Source organism: Schistocerca serialis, chromosome 5 (assembly GCF_023864345.2).
Source record: "Schistocerca serialis cubense isolate TAMUIC-IGC-003099 chromosome 5, iqSchSeri2.2, whole genome shotgun sequence".
Classification (NCBI taxonomy): domain Eukaryota; kingdom Metazoa; phylum Arthropoda; class Insecta; order Orthoptera; family Acrididae; genus Schistocerca; species Schistocerca serialis.
The window spans coordinates 402657972-402681980 of record NC_064642.1 but is presented as its reverse complement, the minus strand read 5'-3'; the positions used below and the strand labels follow the sequence as shown (position 1 = coordinate 402681980).

At 46.8% G+C, this 24009-nt stretch overlaps 1 protein-coding gene across 2 annotated transcripts in view; it reads left to right on the top strand.

Moving 5' to 3' along the window:
• LOC126481310 (putative glycerol kinase 5) overlaps window positions 1-24009 on the top strand; it is a 380514-nt gene that overhangs the window by 248447 nt on the left and 108058 nt on the right. For both annotated transcript variants that reach the window (XM_050104967.1, XM_050104966.1), the window contains one exon: window positions 17005-17319. In XM_050104967.1, coding sequence (XP_049960924.1) covers window positions 17005-17319 — 315 coding nt within the window. The remainder of the gene's footprint in view (window positions 1-17004; window positions 17320-24009) is intronic.

Here is a 24009-nt window from a genome sequence, read left to right as displayed (position 1 = left end):
ATTTTGATGCCAAATATATCAGAACTACCGATACAGCTGAGCTAGTTATTGAAATAGCGGCTTTCATTGCCAGAAGAAAAATCCGATAGCTAGGATACACGTGGGAGGTTCTTGCTCTGTCAGTTTGGTACTTTCAGATAGCACTCCCAGAATAATTTACGCTACAGCCGAGACGGCGTAAGATGAGCTCCGATAGTCGCAGAACTGGTGTAAGATTTCAATTGCGAAGGGCTAACGGCTGCAGGCGAAAACAGCGTCGTCTACAGAGCTGTGAGAATACTGAGGCGTTGCCATAGAGACGTTTACAAAATAACGTTACGTTGCACGAAGTTGTTGCACCCAGCCCACTGCGACTGTCAGTGATCAACTATAGGGGCGGATTTTCGGTTAGTTGCTGTATGATAGTCACTTGCGAGTACTTTCAGTAAGTGTCTGAGAGTCTTAAGAGAGCAGATGTCGGAAACGTTTACAGACAGCAGGCTGAAAGAGTCAGTGAGAGCTGAGACATCACTCTACGCGAGACTTTTCAGTCGTAGTTCTGTGCGTGAAGGAAGAGCGTGCGGTGGAGAATGTCGGGCTGCAGCTGCACTTTTAATACTTCTAATTGAAAAGAAAAAACGTAAATGACCGTGTTCGTGTTGGATACGCGTGAATTAAGCTGTGGGATGATTTTGGAGCATGAAATAATCTTATTGTAGAGCTGGTGATGGAAGATCTACAACAACATCGAAATTTTACGAGAGTGATAGCGATGGAGATTGGATACCATTATCTGCAAATCCATTAGTGTTAAAGACAGAGTGCTTGTGACACTAAGATTTCTAGAATCTGGTACTTTTACTCTCTTAAGCAGTTGGTAAAGTAACAACTACGATGAAATAACGTTACACCTGATAACAACTTGATACCCATACTCGTTGAAAAGCCAAATAGGCAGATAATGTATTTAAAAATTTCGAGACGTATATTTATCTGAACGTTTTTGCTTGTGTTGTCTTAAAGAACCACGTGTCTAGTGAAGCAGGGATACAACCCGTCGCCTTTGAACAATGACGTCATGCGCTATCATTGTACATTAAAATAGTTGAATGTGATTTTAAAAGAGATCGCTACATATTGCTCAAAATATTCTTCGTTTGCATTTATTTAAATAATTGGTTGTTTGAAATTCATTCGGTGTATTGGCTAACTGCAGTACGGGATACAAGTTTAGCGTACGTCGATTTCTTCGTTTTCGTTAGCATTAATATCTTGTTGTTCAGTTGAACTATATAGGTCAACTGAAGTACGGGATACAAATTTTACATGTGTTGTTTCTTTCGCCTCCGCTACCAGTAATAGTCTGTTCTTACGTAGATAGTACCACTACCGATGGCAGAAGGAGCTACGTACATAATATTTGTATCCCGTACTTCCGTTGGCCTATATATATGTACACTGCTAACGTAAACGTACTTTACATTTGCAACTTGTATCTCAGTTGAACTACTCGAAGAGACAATAAGACGACACATATACAGTTTGTATCCCGTACTTCACTATGGGGTACAGTTTGTTCTCGCCTAGGATGCTAATAGGATCGACTGAAAGTTATAGTTTTGATCACAGCAGTGACAATAGTATCCCATTCTTTAGTTGAGCTATATAGCTATACACAACATTTGTATCCTGCTCTCCAGCTGACATATGTAGGTAAATCTCATAATTCTTACATACGTCGTTCTTTTCGAGTAGATAGTGTCAGTATAAAGGTCAACTGAAGGGCGGGATACAAATTTTAGTTGTGTCGGGCGTTTCGCCTTTAATATTACTACTACAGATTCGAAAAAATCGTACTGATACTCGTGCTGGGAAACGAAAGAAGAACGACAGCTGCGAAATTCCTATTACGTAGTGGAGTATACGAAAACATACGTAATAGTGTAGTACAACAATGAAATACGTCAAAATAGACAAATGCTGTAAAAGAAAATAATGGAAGACTGAACTTACCCCACAGGAACTTCTTAAAAGAACCGAAGCTCCCCTGGAAATACATCAGCAAAAATCACTGTGGTGTGCGTACTGTAAGACCTTCAGTACACACACCATCAGATTATTTGACCTGTCGCTCTAACGAAGTAGGCAAGTGTCAGCAATATGTCTCGTGGTCTTATCGTGGCGTGTTTATCTTCTGCCATTAGGTCAGACGATAGAAATGCCACTTCCACGCTTAGAGTAGCAGATTGACGGTGACCAACTTTAAACAGAACTGGATTAATTTTCACACACATTTATTAAAATAATGACAAGCATAAAAATTACTCAACTTGGTTCTGGGTGCTATTTACAATTGACAATCTGAAGTTCCTTTGGTATTGGTATGTTAATCTTATTCTCACATATATCTCTGATACTTGACAAAAGTGTCTATACATTTATCTTCGTGGCTATGTACAGGGATATGGTAATCGTATTAGGCGCAGACTGAAACTTGACTATAGACTGGTACAGACAAATGTAGAACTCTTACAGACTGGTGCAGACAAATGCAAGCTTGTACAGAGTGATGCAGACTACCTAATCGGAGGTCTGTGCATTCGTTATAATACCTCGTGCGTTCATGTATCACTGCGCTAGTGTGATCAGCAAGGAGAAAAGGTTCTACGTAAGCAGCAATCTCTTTGGCTGCGTTATATATTAATACGCGGATCGGCGGAAGCAGAATTTGGTCCGTCTCTATGGCAGCACCATCTCGTAGTGCGGAGACAGATGAGCGCTGCGCCTGCGCTGATGTGCTTAGAGGGGCGCACTCTAGTGGGAAAGTTGTGTACGCGCTGACTACGCGGAACTATGTACACAACAATCACATACCCACATACACAACAAACAAAACATTACGAAACACAGACACACACACACACACACACACACACACACACACACACACACACACACACACACACACACACACACACACACACATTCACCCCCCCCTACCCACCCACCCACCATCCTAATATGAAATTAGCTAACATGTTTCGGACAGTGCATCTGCCCAACACGTTTAACAAAACATTTAAACGGGCAATATGTTTGGGGAATACTACGCCTCCATGAATATTCGTCTAAGTGACTTTGAAGTGTGGAAATCCAGTGTTTCCCTTTCCCTACAAGAGATTTCACAGCTGACCAGTAACCCTCTATGCCATTTGTGCAAGCCCCTGTGGATAATGATCTGAACTCAATATTATGATTAAATACGAGGTGCTGATAAACCCTTTCCCCTAAATCCCTATACGAAGAAAAACCATTTGAAATGACAATGGAACCCTCTGCAACGTGATCTTCAATTAAGCTGACCAAAACTTCCTTCCTTAGATTGGGTACTACTTTAAACACTACATCGTCACACTCTTGACCTGAAACTGCAGCCTCCCAAACCCATAATCCCACCGGAGGTTCCCCCCTGTTGTACTTCTTTTGCCAAAATGCGACTCGTCATTTTCGACCATAACACCGCTTCACCCCTCCCCCAACGACCCCCCTTCGGGTCCGGGGTAAGAATAGGCCCGAGGTATTCCTGCTTGTCGTAAGAGGTGACTAAAAGGAGTTTCAACCGTTTCGGCCTTCCATGTGATAGTCCCCCTTGGGGTTTGACCTCCATTTTTCAAATTTCTACAGAAGTACGACCCTTTTGGGGAAGGACACCTTACATGGTGTACCACTGGTCCTAAGTGCACTAAGACCTTGGCACTCAGCATTGTACTGGCGCTGTAACCATACCCACTATTCCTCAAATTGGGCCTAAACGCGTGATGGGTTGTACAAGTTACGCCCATAGTGTGTCCCCATCTGCACCAGCGATCATGATGGACTTTCCATGGCACCAGAAGTCCAGCACGGTAGCCAGCCCGTTGTGGTGCGGTCGTCATGTACCCTCTAGGTTGTAGCCCCCTGACAACACAGGGATCGTACTGCCGATACCTGAGCTGCACCCTCCCCACGTTGGCCAAGGAGTAGATGCCCGTCTCCTTGGGGCATCAGGACTCCCGGCAATGGTCATCCTGCCAGGTGGCCCTTGCTGCGGCTGGGTGGCGCCCGTGGGGAGAGCCCCTGGTCGGAGTGGGTGGTATCGGGGCGGACGTTTCGCACATGAAACGTCAACACGTATCAGGTCGCTCTGCGGCCGAGTCTTCCAAAAGAAAAGGTACCGTTTCTAGTTCTGATTCTCCTGCCCTTTCCCCCTTGGCCACTCGCTGGGAGGAGGGACAGGCCCGCCGGCTTGGGGCGAAGTACTTCCCCCGCTATTTGGTCTGTTCTCGAACCGATGGGGGGACGTTCGCCACCTCCAATCCCATGTTCTTTGTTCAGCACATTGAGGACATCTTTGGGGAAATCGAGGCTCTCAGCAAGATGCGTTCAGGGTCTGTTCTTATCAAGACCACCTCCGCCACACAGTCGGCGGCACTCCAGGCGTGCGACTGCCTAGGGGACATCCCAGTGTCCATTGTCCCGCATCTGGCACTAAATAGGACGCAGGGGGTTATTTTTTATTGTGACCTCCTGCTACAATCTGATGAGGAGCTCAGGGCCAACCTGGAGCGCCGAGGCGTGCATTTCGTCCGGCGAGTCCAGCGCGGCCCCAAAGACTGTCGCATCGACACCGGGGCCTTTATCCTCGCCTTCGAGGGGGACATTCTCCCGGAGAAGGTAAAGGTGATGTGCTACCGGTGCGACGTGCGACCTTTCGTCCCGCCTCCTATGCGCTGTTTTCGGTGTTTGCGCTTTGGGCACATGTCGTCACGGTGTGAGGCTGAGCCCCTTTGTGGCGATTGTGGACGTCCTCTTCATGAGGAACATACATGCACCCCACCACCTCGGTGCCCTAATTGTCCTGGCGTCCACTCGCCTAGATCCTCCGACTGCCCCGCATATCAGAAGGAGAAGAAGATACAAGAACTCAAAACTTTGGATCAGCTCTCTTATTCTGAGGCCAGGAAGAAGTATGACCGCCTCCATCCCGTGCCGTTGCCCACTTCGTTTGCCTCAGTTGTGTCCACTCCTTCCGCAGTATCCTCACCCCTATCCTGTCCCCCCTCCGCCTCCTCCGCCCCTCAGGGGACTCTGCCTCCGCCTCCCAAATCCCTCCCTTCCAAATCCTTCTCCCCCGTGGCCCCCGCCCCCTCTGCCCCAGGGCCCACCCTTCCTCCTCCTCCTCCTCTCCCCCCGCCATCTGAGAAGCGATCCTCTTCTCAGGCGTCCATCGGGGAAACGTTCCGGACCCCAGCTTCTGAGGTCCGGCGTTCCAAAACGGACCCCGCGCGTGAGGACCTTCTTCGGGTCCAGCCCACCATCCCTGTGCCTCCTCGGCCTTCCAAGAAGGCCTCCAAGAAGAAGTCTCTCCCCTCTCCACCCCGGCGCGTTTCGTCTGACGCTCCATCCGTGAGTCGCTGCTCCCGGCCGTCCTCAGTTTCGCCGGGACGCTCTGCTGCCAGGCGCTCAGCTGGCCTCTCGTCGGCAAGTGATGCTGCCCCTCCTACACAACCAGGGACAGCGGCCGCAGCTGGCGACGACTCGATGGAGCCGGATCCGCCTCCCGCCGGTTGTAGCGTTGTTCCCTCGCAACCTGGCCCTCCGCGGCCGTCGAGGTGACCAGCTCTTCCCCCGTCTCGTTCCCCCAACTTTTTGACTAGCGATGGCCTTGTTACGTTGGAACATAAGAGGTATTCGATCTAATCGGGAGGAATTACAACTGCTCCTCTGCCTGCACTGTCCGCTCGTCCTTGGTCTCCAGGAAACCAAGTTGCGCCCGACTGACCGTATTGCCTTTCCCCACTATACCTCAGAGCGGTATGACCTCACCCCTGTGGACGGTATCCCAGCTCATGGTGAGGTCATGTTGCTCGTTCGGGACGATGTCTATTACCATCCCATCCCATTGACCACCCCACTCCAAGCAATAGCTGTCCGTATTACTCTTTCTGCTTTTACTTTTTCAGTTTGTACCATCTACACTCCACCGTCATCTGCTGTTAGTCGGGCTGACATGATACACCTGATCGTTCAGCTTCCCCCGCCGTTTTTATTGTTAGGCGACTTCAATGCCCATCATCCCGTTTGGGGCTCTCCTGCATCCTGTCAGAGGCTCACTCTTGGCGGATGTCTTCAACCATCTCAATCTTGTCTGCCTCAATACTGGCGCCCCGACTTTCCTCTCGGACTCTACTCATACCTACTCCCACTTGGACCTCTCGATCTGTTCTACCACTCTTGCCCATCGGTTCGAGTGGTATGTCCTTTCTGACACCTATTCGAGCGACTACTTCCCCTGTGTCGTTCGTCTCCTGCACCACACCCCATCCCCACGTCCTTCGCGCTGGAACATACCGAAAGCTGACTGGGGACTTTACTCCTCCCTGGCGACCTTTCCGGACCACGATTTTCTCAGTTGTGACAGTCAGGTCGAATACCTCACGGCTGTTATCATCAATGCTGCCGAACGTTCCATTCCTCGTACTACCTCTTCTTCACGTCGCGTTTCTGTCCCCTGGTGGAATGAGGCTTGTAGAGACGCTATCCGTGCTCGACGACGTGCTTTACGCACCTTTCGCCGCCATCCTACGTTGGCGAATTGTATTGAATACAAACGACTCCGAGCGCAATGCCGTAGAGTAATCAAAGACAGCAAAGACAGGAACCTTCTGATCGTGCAATGGTGTTTCGTGGGGGTTAAGCTGATTCTCCACTTCTCCCCAAGCTGTGATTCTGTGAGCTGACAGAACCACTCACGTGAAACCAGGCTTCATCAGACATAAAGAACAGGTCTATGTTGAAGCCATTCATTGTTATATCAGTGAATAGCTACTTATAAAATTGGAGGCGCTGAGGAGCATCTGCTGGGTTTAGTACATGAACAACAAACACTCGATAGCGATGCATCTGCAGGTCCAGGTTGAGTATTCGTCAGCATGATCGACGTGATATGCAGGTCTCTTGCGACAGGCGTAGTGTTGATTTGGTAGGACTCTGAAGCATTTACTGGTGAACTGCAGCCACATTTTCTGGTGTGCGGGCACATTTCGGGATGTTTTGTGACCTCTTCAAAACAGATCGTGTCTGACACCATTTTCGGACTAAGCGTTGCATGGCACTCTTTGACACGATTAAACTTCTCTGCAAACATCTGACCACGCCGTTTTTACGAATTTGTTGTGACGTATCTTTCTACAACGAACACCCGCTGCTCCACTGTACCGTCGTCCCTTTTGCACTGTTCCACTTACACCGACACAGCCCGCACAACGCTCTGAACCGGTGTTGATCACGTGGCAGGCGTACAAGTGGTGTGCGCGTCATGGGGTGTGGATGTATACATACATTCACGTCCAATCGTATTCACTCGTCCAGGCCACTGTTATTTGCCCCACCCTGTATGTGCATGGGCACGGCAAAATATATTACCAAGATGTAGCGCAAAAAATGGTACAAGTCCTGAGCTCAATATGGCTGCTCAGCACTCACCAAGAAATACTCTCAGTTCTCCCGACAATGCCAATATAGTCTTTTTAGTTTTCCTTGTCTGAAAGCTACGGCGAGCAGCTCTTGTGAGATAGATGTTGTCGTCTACCCGAGACACCTAAAATCACAGAACGCGGCTATCTGAGATCTTGCCCCACTCCCGTACACTACCAGCTAACTGACTCTTGACGCTGTTTACGCTGCACGAATTACTCGAAAAAGCTCTCTGAGAGGGAAAACCTCTGGCGTGCACACCTAGCTTAATGGACAATACCACTACATCTTCCGATATCGATTTTTTGAAGTTTTTTCTTTTTTCAAAATATGGATTACAAAATCTTATATAAACAACGAAATAACTTTGAGGATAGTTATGACAGTTCTAGTGACTGCAGCATCTTTTCAATGCAGTTTCAGGAAGCTGAAGATTATAAAAATCTACTTAATGTCGAATATATGTGAAACAAATTCTGCTATTTTGTTTGTAGAATACGACATAGCACCTAAATTTGACATCGGTGACGTAATCAACGAGACTGCTTCGCTAAGCACTAGGAAATGGAAAATAAAATCTATTTATATTATGTTGTTGTTGTCGTCTTCAGTCCAGAGACTGGTTTGATCCATCCCTCCATGCTACTGTACCCTGCGCAAATCTCATCATCTCCAAGTGACTACTGCAACCTACAGCTTTCTGAATCTGCTTAGTGTATTCATCTCTTGGTCTCCCTCTACGGTTTTTGCCCTCCACGCTGCCCTCCAATACTAAATTGGTGATCCCTCGGTGTCTTAGAACAAGTCCTACCAACCGATCCCTTCCTCTAGTCAAGTTTTGCCACAAATTCATCTTCTCCCCAATTCTATTCAGTACCTCCTCATTATTTACGTGATTTACCCATCTAATCTTCAGCATTCTTCTCTAATACCACATTTCGAAAGTTTCTATTCTCTTCTTGTCTAAACTAGTTATCATCCATGTTTCACTTCCATACATGGCTACACTCCATACAAATACTTTCAGAAAAGACTTTTTGACACTTAATCTGTCCTCTATGTTCTTCCTCAGAAACGCATTCCTTGCCATTGCCAGTCTACATTTTATATCCTCTCTACTTCCGTCATCATCAGTTATTTTGCTCCCCAAATAGCAAAACTCATCTACTACTTTAAGTATCTCATTTCCTAATGTAATTTCTTCAGCATCACCTGACTTAACTTGATTACATTCCATTCTCCTCGTTTTGCTTTTGTTGATGTTCAACTGATATCCTCCTTTCAAGACACTGTCCATTCCATTCAACTGCTCTTCCAGGCCCTTTGCTGTCTCTGACAGAATTACAATGTCATCAGCAAACCACAAAGTTTTTATTTCTGCTCTCTTCATTTTAATTCCTACCCCAAATGTTTCGTTTGTTTCCTTTACTGATTGCTCAATACCCCGATTGAATAACATCGGGGGTAGGCTACAACCCTATCTCACTCCCTTCCCAACCACTGCTAGCCTTCCATGCCCCTCGACTCTTATAACTGCCATCTAGTTTTTGTATATTTTGTAAATAGCCTTTTGCTCCATATATTTGACCCCTGACACCTTCAGAATTTGAAAGAGAGTATTCCAGTCAACATTGTCAAAAGCCTTCTCTAAGTATACGAATGCTAGAAACGTAGGTTTGCCTTTCCTTAATCTATCTTCGAAGATAAGTCGTAGGGTGAGTATTGCCTCACGTGTTCCAACATTTCTACGGAATCCAAACTGATCCTCCTCCTACCAGCTTTTCCATTCATCTGTAAAGAATTCGCGTTAGTATTTTGCAGCAGTGACTTATTAAACTGATAGTTCGCTAATTTTCACACCTGTCAACACCTGCTTTCTTTGGAATTGGAATTGTTGTATTCCTTTTGAAGTCTGAGTGCATTTCGCCTGTCTCATACATCTTGTTCACCAGATGGTATAGTTTTGTCAGTGCTGGCTCTCCCAAGGCTATCAGTAGTTATAATGAAATGTTGTCCACTCCCGGGGCCTCGTTTCGACTTAAATCTTTCAGTGGTCTGCCAAACTCTTCACGCAGTATCATATCTCCCATTTCATCTTCATCTACATCCTCTTCCATTTCCATAGCATTGTCCTCAAGTACATCGCCCTCCCTTGTATAGACCCTCTAAATACTCCTTCTACCTTTCTGCTTTCCCTTCCTTGCTTAGAACACGGTTTCCACCTGAGCTCTTGATATTCATACAAGTGGTTCTCCAAAGGTCTCTTTAATTTTCCTGTAGGCAGTATGTATCTTACCCCTAGTGATATATGCCTCTACATCCTTACATTTGACCTCTAGCCATCCATGCTTAGCCATTTTGCACTTCCTGTCGATCTCATTTTTGAGACGTCTGTATTCCTTTTTGCCTGCTTCATTTATTGCATTTTTATATTTTCTCCTTTCATCAGTTAAGTTCAATATCTCTTCTATTACCCGAAGTTTTCTACTAGCCCTCGACTTTTTACCTACTTGATTCTCTGCTGCCTTTACTATTTCATCCCACCAAACTACCCATTCTTCTTCTACTGTATTTCTTTCTCCCGTTCTTGGCAATCGTTCCCTAATGCTCTCTCTCCAACTCTCTACAACCTCTGGTTCTTTTAGTTTATCCAGATCCCATCTCTTTAAATTCCCACCTTGTCGCAGTTTCTTCAATTTCAATCTACAGTCCTTAATCAATAGATTGTGGTCAGTTCACATCTGCCCCTGGAAATGCCTTACAATTTAAAACCTGGTTCCTAAATATTTGTCCTACCATTATATAATATATCTGAAACCTCAAGTGTCTCCAGGCCTCTTCCACGTATACAGCCTTCTTTCATGGTTTTTAAACCAAGTTTAGCTATGATTAAGTTATGCTCTGTGCAAAACTCTACGAGACGGCTTCCTCTTTCATTCGTTATCCCCCTTCCATATTCACCTACAACTTTTCCTTCTCTACTATCGAATTCCAGTCCCCGATGACTATTAAATTTTCGTCTCCCTTCACTGCCTGAATCATTTCTTTTATCTCATCATATGTTCTCAATCTCTTCGCCATCTGCGGATCTAGTTGGCATATAAACATGTACTACTATTGCAGGTGTGGGCTTCGTTTCTATCTTGGCCACAATAATGCGTTCACTGAGCTGTTCGTAGTAGCTTACCCGGTCTCATGTTTTTTTTTATTCGTTACTAAACCTACTCCTGGATTACCCCTATTTGATTTTGAATTTATAACTCTGTATTCACGTGACCAGAAGTCTTGTTCCTCCTGATACCGAACTTCACTAATTCCCACTATATCTAACTTTAGTCTATCCATTTACATTTTTAAATTTTGTAACCTACCTACCCGATTAAGGGATCTGACATTCCACGCTCCGATCCGTAGAACGTCAGTTTTCTTTCTCATGATAACGACGTCCTCCTGAGTAGTCCCCGCCAGGAGATCCGAATGTGGGACTATTTTGCCTCCGGAATATTTTACCCAAGAGAACGATATCATCATCTAACCATACAGTAAAGATGCATGCCCTCGGGAAAAATTACGGCTGTAGTTTCCCCTTGCTTTCAGCCGTTCGCGGTACCAGCACACCAAGTCCGTTTTGGTTAATGTTACAATGCCAGATAAGTCAATCACCCAGGCTGTTGCCCCTGCAACTTCTGAAAAGGCTGCTGCCCCTCTTCAGGAACCACACGTTTGTCTGGCCTCCCAACAGATACCCCTCTGTTGTGTTCGCACCTACGGTACGGCTACCTGTATCGCTGAGGTTCGCAAGCCTCCCATCCAGCGGCAAGGTCCATGGTTCATGGGGTGAGGATTTATATTATAGCTCATAAAAAAATATAGTAGCTGCCATAAAGAGTAAGGCATTGATTTTGTTGTAATGTAAATTCCTTTAGAAGATTTATACAATTTGTGATTTATGTACTTCAGTGATGGATCTCATTAGTTTTGTGCATTATTTATTATCTATGTAGCCCATTTAAGAAATACAGGGTTTTCCTGAAACGTGGCGAAAAAATTATAGGTGTCGTAGAGGTTGTCTTGAGGAACAAATTGAGTATGGGATCCCGTGTTCGGAAACTTCATCCAAAGACGGTACATGGGTCGAAGTTATAAGTGCCACCACCTGCCACTAGGCCACCTGTCCGGCGGAGTACACGACACTGTACGCAAACACACCGTAAGCGAACTTTTCGCAATGCTGTTTGTTATTCAGTGATCGCGACTTATTGCCACGATCGCCACTGGAGAAAATGGAGCCAGCTGCTGAGTAGAAAGGCCTTGCCCTCTGTGATGCGATGCTCTGTTGCCTCGCTAAATAACCGTTTCGGACATACACTCCTGGAAATGGAAAACAGAACACATTGACACCGGTGTGTCAGACCCACCATACTTGCTCCGGACACTGCGAGAGGGCTGTACAAGCAATGATCACACGCACGGCACAGCGGACACACCAGGAACCGCAGTGTTGGCCGTCGAATGACGCTAGCTGCGCAGCATTTGTGCACCGCCGCCGTCAGTGTCAGCCAGTTTGCCGTGGCATACGGAGCTCCATCGCAGTCTTTAACACTGGTAGCATGCCGGGACAGCGTGGACGTGAACCGTATGTGCAGTTGACGGACTTTGAGCGAGGGCGTATAGTGGGCATGCGGGAGGCCGGGTGGACGTACCGCCGAATTGCTCAACACGTGGGGCGTGAGGTCTCCACAGTACATCGATGTTGTCGCCAGTGGTCGGCGGAAGGTGCACGTGCCCGTCGACCTGGGACCGGACCGCAGCGACGCACGGATGCACGCCAAGACCGTAGGATCCTACGCAGTGCCGTAGGGGACCGCACCGCCACTTCCCAGCAAATTAGGGACACTGTTGCTCCTGGGGTATCGGCGAGGACCATTCGCAATCGTCTCCATGAAGCTGGGCTACGGTCCCGCACACCGTTAGGCCGTCTTCCGCTCACGCCCCAACATCGTGCAGCCCGCCTCCAGTGGTGTCGCGACAGGCGTGAATGGAGGGACGAATGGAGACGTGTCGTCTTCAGCGATGAGAGTCGCTTCTGCCTTGGTGCCAATGATGGTCGTATGCGTGTTTGGCGCCGTGCAGGTGAGCGCCACAATCAGGACTGCATACGACCGAGGCACACAGGGCCAACACCCGGCATCATGGTGTGGGGAGCGATCTCCTACACTGGCCGTACACCACTGGTGATCGTCGAGGGGACACTGAATAGTGCACGGTACATCCAAACCGTCATCGAACCCATCGTTCTACCATTCCTAGACCGGCAAGGGAACTTGCTGTTCCAACAGGACAATGCACGTCCGCATGTATCCCGTGCCACCCAACGTGCTCTAGAAGGTGTAAGTCAACTACCCTGGCCAGCAAGATCTCCGGATCTGTCCCCTATTGAGCATGTTTGGGACTGGATGAAGCGTCGTCTCACGCGGTCTGCACGTCCAGCACGAACGCTGGTCCAACTGAGGCGCCAGGTGGAAATGGCATGGCAAGCCGTTCCACAGGACTACATCCAGCATCTCTACGATCGTCTCCATGGGAGAATAGCAGCCTGCATTGCTGCGAAAGGTGGATATACACTGTACTAGTGCCGACATTGTGCATGCTCTGTTGCCTGTGTCTATGTGCCTGTGGTTCTGTCAGTGTGATCATGTGATGTATCTGACCCCAGGAATGTGTCAATAAAGTTTCCCCTTCCAGGGACAATGAATTCACGATGTTCTTATTTCAATTTCCAGGAGTGTAGTTTTACATACACAATTTATTTTTCTGCTAGAACTCTCTAAAATCTCCAGCGTTTTTCTTCGCTGGCGATCGTGACAGTGACTAACAAACAACATTGCGAGACTTTCCGCCTGCGGTGTGTTAGCGTGCAGTGTCTCGTTTGCTGCCGAAGGAGTGGCCTACTGGCAGCAGCGGACGCCTGTAACTTCAACGCTCTTTAGCATCGTTCGATGACGTTTCCGGACACGGGTTCCTGTTGTCGATTCGTTGCCCGAGACACACTCTACAACTTCTCGAAGGCTGTCCCAACATTTCTGGAACACCCCGTATTTTTCAATAATCATTTGTAATAAATATACTTTAAAAATTACAAAATTTCTTAAATCTGTATAAAAAAATTCGAGAAAGATATTTTGTGGTGTGGGTCGGGAGCGGCGGTGCAGCTTCTTATTTCCTGCCAGAGGCACAGGACCACCTTGATGCAGCACTGTTTGATGCCGGTTTTGCAAACTAACTTGATGGCAACACTTTGGAAAGAAAGAAAGAAAGCTTAGAGAGTTATATTTCACGTTCTGTATCATATCTTAGTTTATGTTAAGCCATTTATCGAAACGAATTCTTGAAAATGGTTATGATTGCCCTGTCAATGTGGTCTGTGTCATCTATTGTCAAAGGTCTAATTTATATAGTTCTTACAATGATGCGAAAAAAAGTAATTAGATAACTCCTAATATCGTGTCAACTTGCTTTTGCCCGACGAAGTGCAGCAGCTCGATGAGGCGTGAACTCAATAAGTCTCTGGAATTCCGTCCAGAAATATTGAGTCATGCTGCCTCGATAGCCGTCCACAATTACAAAAGTGTTATTGGTGCAGGATTTTGTGCACGAACTGACCTCTCAGTTATGTCCCATAAATGTTCGATGGGCTTCATGTCGGACGATCTACATCTACATTTATACTCCGCAAGCCACCCAACGGTGTGTGGCGGAGGGCACTTTACGTACCACTGTCATTACCTCCCTTTCCTGTTCCAGTCGCGTATGGTTCGCGGGAAGAACGACTGTCTGAAAGCCTCCGTGCGCGCTCTAATCTCTCTAATTTTACATTCGTGATCTTCTCGGGAGGTATAAGTAGGGGGAAGCAATATATTCGATACCTCATCCAGAAACGCACCCTCTCGAAACCTGGCGAGCAATCTACACCGCGATGCAGAGCGCCTCTCTTGCAGAGTCTGCCACTTGAGTTTATTAAACATCTCCGTAACGCTATCACGGTTACCAAACAACCCTGTGACGAAACGCGCCGCTCTTCTTTGGATCTTCTCTATCTCCTCCGTCAAACCGATCTGGTACGGATCCCACACTGATGAGCAATACTCAAGTATAGGTCGAACGAGTGTTTTGTAAGCCACCTCCTTTGGTGATGGACTACATTTTCTAAGCACTCTCCCAATGAATCTCAACCTGGTACCCGCCTTACCAACAACGATCTGGCTGGCCAGACAATTTGCTCGAACTGTCGAGAATGTTCTTCAAAACAATCGCCAACAACTGTGGCCCGCTGACATGGCACATGGTCATCCATAAAAATACCAACGTTGTTTTGGAACATGAAGTCCACGAATGACTGAAAACGGGCTCCAAATAGCCGAACATAACCATTTCCAGTCAATGATCGGTTCAGTTGTGTCAGAGCACCCCGGTACATTTCGTGTAAACACAGTGCTTGTTGACAGTTTGGGTCCATGGATCTGTGGGGTCTGCGTCACACTCGAAGCTTATCACCAGCTCTTAGCAACTGAAATCGCGACACAGCTGACGAGACCATGGTTCTCCAATAGTTAAGTGTCGAACCAATATGGTCAGAGCCCAGGAGGGGCACTGCTGTTAGTGAAGAGTCTCGCGGTGGTCATCTGCTGCCGTAGACCAGTAACGCCAAATTTCGCCGCATTGTCGTATCGGATACGTTCATCGTACGTCCGACATTGATTTCTGCGTTTGTTTCTCTCGGTGTTGCTTGTATGTTAGCACTGACAGCATTTCGCAAATGCCGCTATTCTCGGTCGTTAAGTGGAGGCCGCCAGGCACGGTGTTGTCTGTTGTGAGAGGTGTTACGGCTTCTGCACCACTTGTTAGCAGCAGACCCAGTGACTGCGCCAAAGACTGAGACTGCGTGTTTTACTATTATTTATTGAACTTCCTTTGCAATTTCTCCCTCGCCGTCGCTGCCCAGGCCTGTGGATACCTCCGCCTGGCTGCTGCTGTGTAGATTCTCCGACAATGCGCGCAACGCGCGCCGCTGATCGCACTTGGGAGCCTCAGACCACCAGTTCTCCACTGAAGCCAGGATGCCCTGTGGCTGAGATGAACTCGTCGCCGCTCGGTGCCCCAGTACGTGAGGTCAGCTGCCGACGCCTGCTGCACCGGCGACTGGGAAGCCGTCAGTCGCGATGTCCGCGAGGTCCCGTCACGGACGGACCACGCGCCGTGGGGCCGGGTTGCCGTGAAGTCCGGGCGTCAGTCCACGGCGGCGCCTGTGACCGAGATCGCGCTGCGGCCGGTCCTGCTGGAAGTTCTCGCTGTAGTTAGTCAGCCATGGTGCCGACAGAACTCGGGTCGACCTCCAGAGCTGAAGTCGACATCTGGCGGCGAACGGATGACTCCTGCGAGCTGGAACAGACTTCTGGAATCGTCACCTACGAAGATTGAACATTCGGACGCGGACCATGTCCGTCCTCAGATCCGAACTGCTTCCTAATGGCTTCTGTCTGTTGCTGCCTGCGCTCCACTATTTATATGTGGCAGGAGGACGTTTTTTACCCTCGGTGGTAGCTTTTGTTATTACTCCCGCAGTATATTGCAGCGTAACTTAGCGTGCTGGCCTCACTTCCCCTTACTCAGCACTCTCCAGACTCTGCGCAGCGCTCTGTCTGTGTGCGTCCTTGCGTCAACTTGTCGGTAGACTGCTGCTGTCAGCGAGGCTATCTGTGCCTGCCTACTTTGCGACGCCTCGGTCGCCGGTGTGCCTCTGTTTAGCCATTCTCCACTGCGTGAAACAACGCTTACTACATGTGGCCGCAGCAGAGGTAATGCCTGAAATGTGGTATCCTTGGCAGACTCTTGACACCGTGCATCTACCTCAGAATGTTGAATTCGTTGACAATTTCCGAAATGGGATGTCCGATGCATCTAGCTCCAACTACCAATCCGTGTTCAAAGGCTGTTAATGCCCGTCGTGCAGCATAATCACGTCGGCAACCTTTTGACGTGAATCACAGGAGTACAAATAACAGCTGCGCCGAAGCACTGCCCGTTTTGTACCTTGTGTACGCGATACTACCGCCACCGGTATACGTGCATATCGCTATGCCATAACGTATTGCCACCTCAGTGTATACTGGCCGATGTGGCCGAACGGTTCTAGGCGCTTCAGTCTGGTACCGCGCGACCGCTACGGTCGCAGGTTCGAATCCTGCCTCGGGCATGGATGTGTGTGATGTCCTTAGGTTAGTTAGGTTTAAGTAGTTTTAAGTTCTAGGGGACTGATGACCTCAGAAGTTAACTCCCATAGTGCTCAGAGCCATTTGAACCTCAGTGTATATTAAATCTCACTGGACATTTGGTTTCGTCGTGCTTCATTGTAATTGAAACCGCGTACAAAGTAATGAAAATTTCTAAATGTGCGTTGGAAAAGTCTGCAGAGAGGTGGTTCAGGGAGTGCTTGTGCGTGCGTGCCGGCAGGTGACGCCGCGGCTGCTGTGGGCGCTGGAGCGCGTGCCGGCGCTGCGCCAGGCGGCGTCTGCGGGCCGCGCGCTCTACGGCGGCGTCGACTCGTGGCTGCTGTGGCGGCTGACGGCCGGCGCCGCCCACCTCACCGACCACAGCGCCGCCGCCGCCACCGGCTTCTTCGACCCCTTCATCGTGCAGTGGTCCTCCCTGGCCGAGGGCTACTTCGGCATCCCTGCCGCAATGCTGCCCCGCGTCTGCGAGGCCACCGCGGACTTCGGCTGCACGGCGCCGGACATACTGGGTGCGGCCGTCCCCATCCGATGCCTCGTGAGTTTCTTTTTCGCCGCAGTCGCTCTCCCAAAAGCTTTCCGCTACTCTGTGTGATCTGTCTGAGGCAGACACCTACATGCACATGCGGGGAAGAAGGTTCCCCAGAACACACTGTCTTTTTCTGCGGGCAATACGCGGACGATAGACATACACTACACTTAGACTATACACATACAGACATAGTTATACACACAGCAATAAGAGACGAAGAACAATGGGCACAATTAAATGCACTGACAACCAGTATTTCAAAAACAACACATGAAGACTACATACGGACCCGACATTACAGACATGCCTATGTGCAGCGTAACAACAATCTCCAGAGGGTGGACAGCGATACCCACAATGGCAGCGAAAATAGTGACAATGAGGAGGAACAGGAGGAGGAAGCAGAGATGTGACAGTAAATAAGCATAAGGTGCTGGCGATCTAGCCAAGAAATCACCAAATACGGTACATAGATGGGCACCGAAAGTAATTAATACATAGGAGTAGTAATAAATAGGATAAGCAACATTATTTCTCTACTAATAACCATTTGTGTGTGTGTGTGTGTGTGTGTGTGTGTGTGTGTGTGTATGACTGGCGGTCAACGGCTCGAAGAAACCATTCCGAGGTATTCACCGTCAGTCACATTCGGTGATGGTACTATGAAATCTCTCCTCTATCCTATCTTCTTTTTATGTTCTTATTAAAAAACAACAAAATTTTATTTATATTTCAGCCTTAAATTATTGTTATTTTGAAAAGTATCATTCTTTGTAAATGTTGTCGATAACTGTAAAAAGATGAAAAACGAAAATTGTAAGATGTACGACCTGCTTTAAACATCAGGAAACAGGTCTATAATATGGCAATAAATAAATAAATACTCTGTGTGATCCGAGGTTCTCGCGAACAAGCCTCATATAAAACATTCACGTGACGGATCTTCTAGCAGTGAGCCTTTCCATTCTAAGGGCCCGTGGTACACTGAGAAACTAGCGAAAAGTTTCTGCTCGGTACAGGGTAGTTATAAAGTCCATGAAACATTTTAAAAATGAGATATAAGTTAATTGCTAAACACAATGTAACAAATAACACAGTACATGAAAAACAAACACGCACATGCATACACCCACAATATATATATATATATATCGTGACCGGGCCAAATATCTCACGAAATAAGCATTCTGGCTCTGCAGTACCCAGAGGCCACTGGCATGGGCTTCGAATGGCCGCCATATTCTCCGGATGTGAACACATGCGACTCCTTTTTGTGGGGTTGTATTAAAGACTAGGTGTACAGCAATAACCCCAAAAACATTGATGAGCTGAAAACAGCCATTCAGGAGTCAGCGACAGCATCGATGTTCCGACAGTTAAGTGTGTCATGCAGAATTTCGCTATTCGTCTGCGCCACATCATCACCAATGATGGCAAGCATATCGAACATATCATAACCTACATCCGAATGTCTATAGTGACGTTTACATGTGGATTAAAGTGCCTGGACGCCATAGTTTGTAACTGATTTAGTTTTTTTTCATATAGTTTGTCACCTTGTATATTGACAGGAACTTTTTTCCTTCCCTTGATGCATACTACATCCTGTGTAAATATTAGAACAGGTTCCAATATTTACAGAGGATGCAGTATGCATTAAGGGAAGTCAAAAAGTTCCTGTCAAGAAAAATGGCTCTGAGCACTGTGGGACTTAACTTCTGAGGTCATCAGTCCCCTAGAACTTAGAACTACTTAAACCTAACTAACCTAAGGACATCACACACATCAATGCCCGAGGCAGGATTCGAACCTGCGACCGTAGGGGTCGGGCGGTTCCAGACTGTAACGCCTAGAACCGCTCGGCTACCCCGGCCGGCAAAAGGTTCCTGCCAACGTTGGTCGTAAACCTGATGTCTTCAGAGTTATGTAGTACGCATTAAGGAAGACAAAAAGTTCCTGTCAACATTGCTCGTAAACCTGACGTTTTCAGTGTTATAGCCTGCATGTGTACAAGGAGCATATCGTGTACATGAACCACTTTAGTCCTAACAGACGTTTATCCAGTGCGATGTATCTGAAAATAGTATCACGCACACACCCAACGCAAGAACATGCACAGTATTTTACAGTGTACTAATGTAATGTATCGGTCAAGTATGTTATTTTCATCTGGTGAACCTGTATAATGTTTATATGGTGCCTTGTCTGCTGTCACACAGCAGCGCATTGGTGTAATTTGTATCCGTGTCTGTCACTGGATGTACACCTCCTAATAGAGGCCTACTATTCAATACATGAGGTGGCAGATACAGTCTTCTGTTACAGGCAAGCGGATGGGAACATCCTACAAATATATAAGCTGTATGTTGCCAAATATCCACAATGCTGCACTGCATCTGTAAAGATATTCAGTACCCTGTTCACATTGAGCACATGTTGTGAAAACTAGCGCAGAGACGTGGTGATTGTTGACAGGGGCGCTAGTAGAACGTACCGCCAAAGATACTAGGTTTATGACAAATGTTTATAGGAACTTTTTTTCTTCGCCTCTTCCATAATACACATTAGGACATTTTTTCCATATTATATAATGGGGGAAAAGAGTCGAAATCTACTTCTGGCGAAATTGAGATTCTGGTCCCAGTGGAGCCTACGTATGTAGAACTACATTCCAACAGCTTCATACGCGGAAAAGACTACAGTATCCATAAAAAATCAGCATATAAAAAAGGTGTCAAGGGTAAAAACTATTGGAGTCCGTATATATTTTAAATGAGAGTAATTTTGTTCTTATTCAGGTAAGTTTATTCCTTTAAATGGTAGTCAATTTGGGTTTTTCAATTTGTTACATACCTATGCGGTGTTGTGTAGTAGAGTTTTACTGGTAGCAGACTGCATTGTTGTTGAATGAAGTCTAACGGTTCAAATGGCTCTGAGCGCTATAGGACTTAACATCTGCGGTCATCAGTCCCCTAGAACTTAGAACTACTTAAACCTAACTAACCTAAGGACATCACACACATCCATGCCCGAGGCAGGATTCGAACCTGCGACCGTAGCAGCAGTGCGGTTCCGGACTGAAGCGCCTAGAACCACTCGGCCACAGCGGCCGGCGGTGCATTGTCATCTATAAGAAATTCCATCGTTATTTGGGAACATGTAAGTCCATGAATTGCAGCAAATGGTCTCCAAGTAAGCGAACATAACCATTTGATCGGTTCAGTTCGACCAGAGGACCCAGTCTATTACACGTAAACACAGCCCACATTATTATGGAGCCACCACCAGCTGACACAATCACTGTAGTGTTGACAACTTCGGTCCACGGCTTCTTGGGGCCAGAGCCACGCTTGAACGCTACCATCAGCTTGTTATTTTTTGCCACCAGTCTTCTGACTGGTTTGATGCAGCTCGACACGAACTCCTCAAGCCAACGTCTTCATCCCACAGTAGCACTTATAACCAACGTCCTCAGTTGTTTGCTGGATATATTCCAATTTCTGTCTTCCTTTACAGTTTTTGCCCTCTACAGCTCCCTCATGTACAATGGAAGTTATTCCCTGACGTCTTAACAGATGTAGCAGCATCCTGTCCCTTCTTCTTATCAGTGTTCTTCACATATTCTTTTCCGCTCTGATTCTGCGCAGAACCTTCTCATTCCTTACATTACCAGTCCATGTAATTTTCAGCAGTCGTCTATAGCACCACATCTCAAATGCTTCGATTCTCTTCCGTTCTGATTTTCCTACGGTCCATGTTTCACTACCATACAATGTTGTGCCCCAGTCGTACATTCTCAGAAATTTCTTCCTCAAATTAAGGCCTATGTTTGATACTAGTAGACATCTATTGATTAGGAATGCACTTTTTGCCAGTGATAGTCTGCTTTATGTCCTCCTTGCTCCGTCCGACGTTGGTTTTTTTCTGCCTAGGTAGTAGAACACCTTAACTTCATCTACTTCGTGACATTCAGTTCTTATGCTAAGTGTCTGGCTGTTCTCATTTCTGCTACTTCTTATTACTTTCGTCTTTCTTCGATTTACCCTCACTCCCTATTCTGTACTCATTAGGCTGTTCATTCCAGTCAGCAGATCTTGTAGCTCTTCCTCACGTTCACTGAGGATAGCAATGTCATCAGCGACTCATGTCATTGATATCCTTTCACCTTGTATTTTAATTCCACTCCTGAACCTTTCTTTTATTTCCATCATTGCTTCCTCGATGTACAGATTGAAGAGTAGGGGCGAAAGACTACATCCCTGTCTACACCCTTTTAGTTCGAGCACTTCGTTCTAGGTCTTCCGCTCTTATTATTCTCTCTTGGCTCTTGTACATGTGATATATTACGCATCTCTCCGTATAGCTTACCCTTATTTTCCTTACTGGGATGGTTCCTTTGAAAGGGCACAGCCAACTTCCTTCCCTAATCCTCTGGGACCGATGACCTAGCTATTTGGCCCCTCCCAAATCAACCAACTAACCTATATTCCTCAGAATTTCCAACATCTTGCACCGTTTGACATTGTCGTACGCTTTTCCATGCTGACAAATCCTGTGAATGTGCCTTTATTTTTCTTTAGTCTTGCTTCCATTATCAACCGCGACGTCAGAATTGCCTCCCTGGCGCCTTTATCTTTCCTAAAGTCAAACTGATCGTCATCTATTCTTCTGTATATTATTCGTCTCAGCAGCTTGGACGCATGAGCTGTTAAGCTGATTGTGCGATAATTCTCACACTCGTCAGCTCTTGCAATCTTCGGAATTGTGCGGATGATGTATTTCCGAAAATCAGATGGTATATATCGCCAGACTCATACATTCTACACACTAACGTGAGTAGTCATTTTGTTGCCACTTCCCAGAATGATTTTAGAAATTCTGATGGAATGTTACCAATGCCTTCTGCCTTATTTGATCTCAAGTCTTCAAAATACTCTTTCCGCCTAGCCGCTCTCTGCTCTGCATTTAACAGTGGAATTCCCCTTGCACTCTTAATGTCACCACCTCTGCTTTCAATTTCACCGAAGGTTCTTTTGACTTGCCTATATGCTGAGGCAGTCATTACGACAATTATTTCTTTTCCGATTTCTTCACATTTTTCACCCAACCATTTTATCTTAGCTACTTTACACTTCCCACTTATTTCATACCTCAGTGACTTATATTTATTTATTCCTGAATTTCCAGGAACATTTCTACATTCTCTTCTTTCATCGATCGACTGAAGTATTTCTTCTGTTACCCATGATTTCTTCGCAGTTACCTTCTTTGTACCTATGTTTCTCTTTCCAACTTCTGTGATGGCCCCTCCTCAACTGTACTGCCTACTGAGATACTCCTTATTGCAGTATCTATAGCCTTAGAGAACTTCGATTGTATCTCTTGATTCCTTAGTACTTCTGCCTCACACATCTTCACGTACTGATTCTTCCTGTGTAATCACTTACATTTCAGCTACTCTTCATCACTAGTACATTGTGACCTGAGTCTATATCTGCTCCTGGGTACACCTTACAATCCAGTATCTGATTTCGAAATCTTTGTCTGACCATGATGTACTCTGACGGAAATCTTCCCGTATCTCTCGGCCTTTTCCAAATATACCACCTCCTCTTGTGAGTCTTGAACAGAGTATTCACTATTAAGAGCTGAAATTTATTACAGAATTCAGTTAGTCTTTCTTTTTCTCTCATTTCTAGTACCAAGCCCGTATTCTCGTGTAACTCTCTCTTCTACTCGTTCCCCTAAAACTGCATTCCAGTCCCCCATAACTATTAGATTTTCATCTCCCTTTACGTACTGCATTACCTGTTAAATATCGTCATATACTTTCTCTGTCTCTTCATCTTCAGGTTGCGACGTCAGCATATATACTGTACCTAAACTGTCGTTGTCGGTGTTGGTTTGCTATCGATTCTGATGAGAACAACCCTATCACTGAACTGTTCACAGTAACACACACTCTGCCATACCTTTCTATTCATTATAAATTCTACTCCTGATATTCCATTTTCTGCTGCTGTTGATATTACCCTATACTCATCTGACCATAGCCCTGTCTTCTTTCCATTTCACTTCACTGACCCCAGTATGCAGGCTGCTATTCTCCCATGGAGACGATCGTAGAGATGCTGGATGTAGTCCTGTGGAACGGCTTGCCATGCCATTTCCACCTGGCGCCTCAGTTGGACCAGCGTTCGTGCTGGACGTGCAGACCGCGTGAGACGACGCTTCATCCAGTCCCAAACATGCTCAATGGGGGACAGATCCGGAGATCTTGCTGGCCAGGGTAGTTGACTTACACCTTCTAGAGCACGTTGGGTGGCACGGGATACATGCGGACGTGCATTGTCCTGTTGGAACAGCAAGTTCCCTTGCCGCTCTAGGAATGGTAGAACGATGGGTTCGATGACGGTTTGGATGTACCGTGCACTACTCAGTGTCCCCTCGACGATCACCAGTGGTGTACGGCCAGTGTAGGAGATCGCTCCCCACACCATGATGCCGGGTGTTGGCCCCGTGTGCCTCGGTCGTATGCAGTCCTGATTGTGGCGCTCACCTGCACGGCGCCAAACACGCATACGACCATCATTGGCACCAAGGCAGAAGCGACTCTCATCGCTGAAGACGACACGTCTCCATCCGTCCCTCCATTCACGCCTGTCGCGACACCACTGGAGGCGGGCTGCACGATGT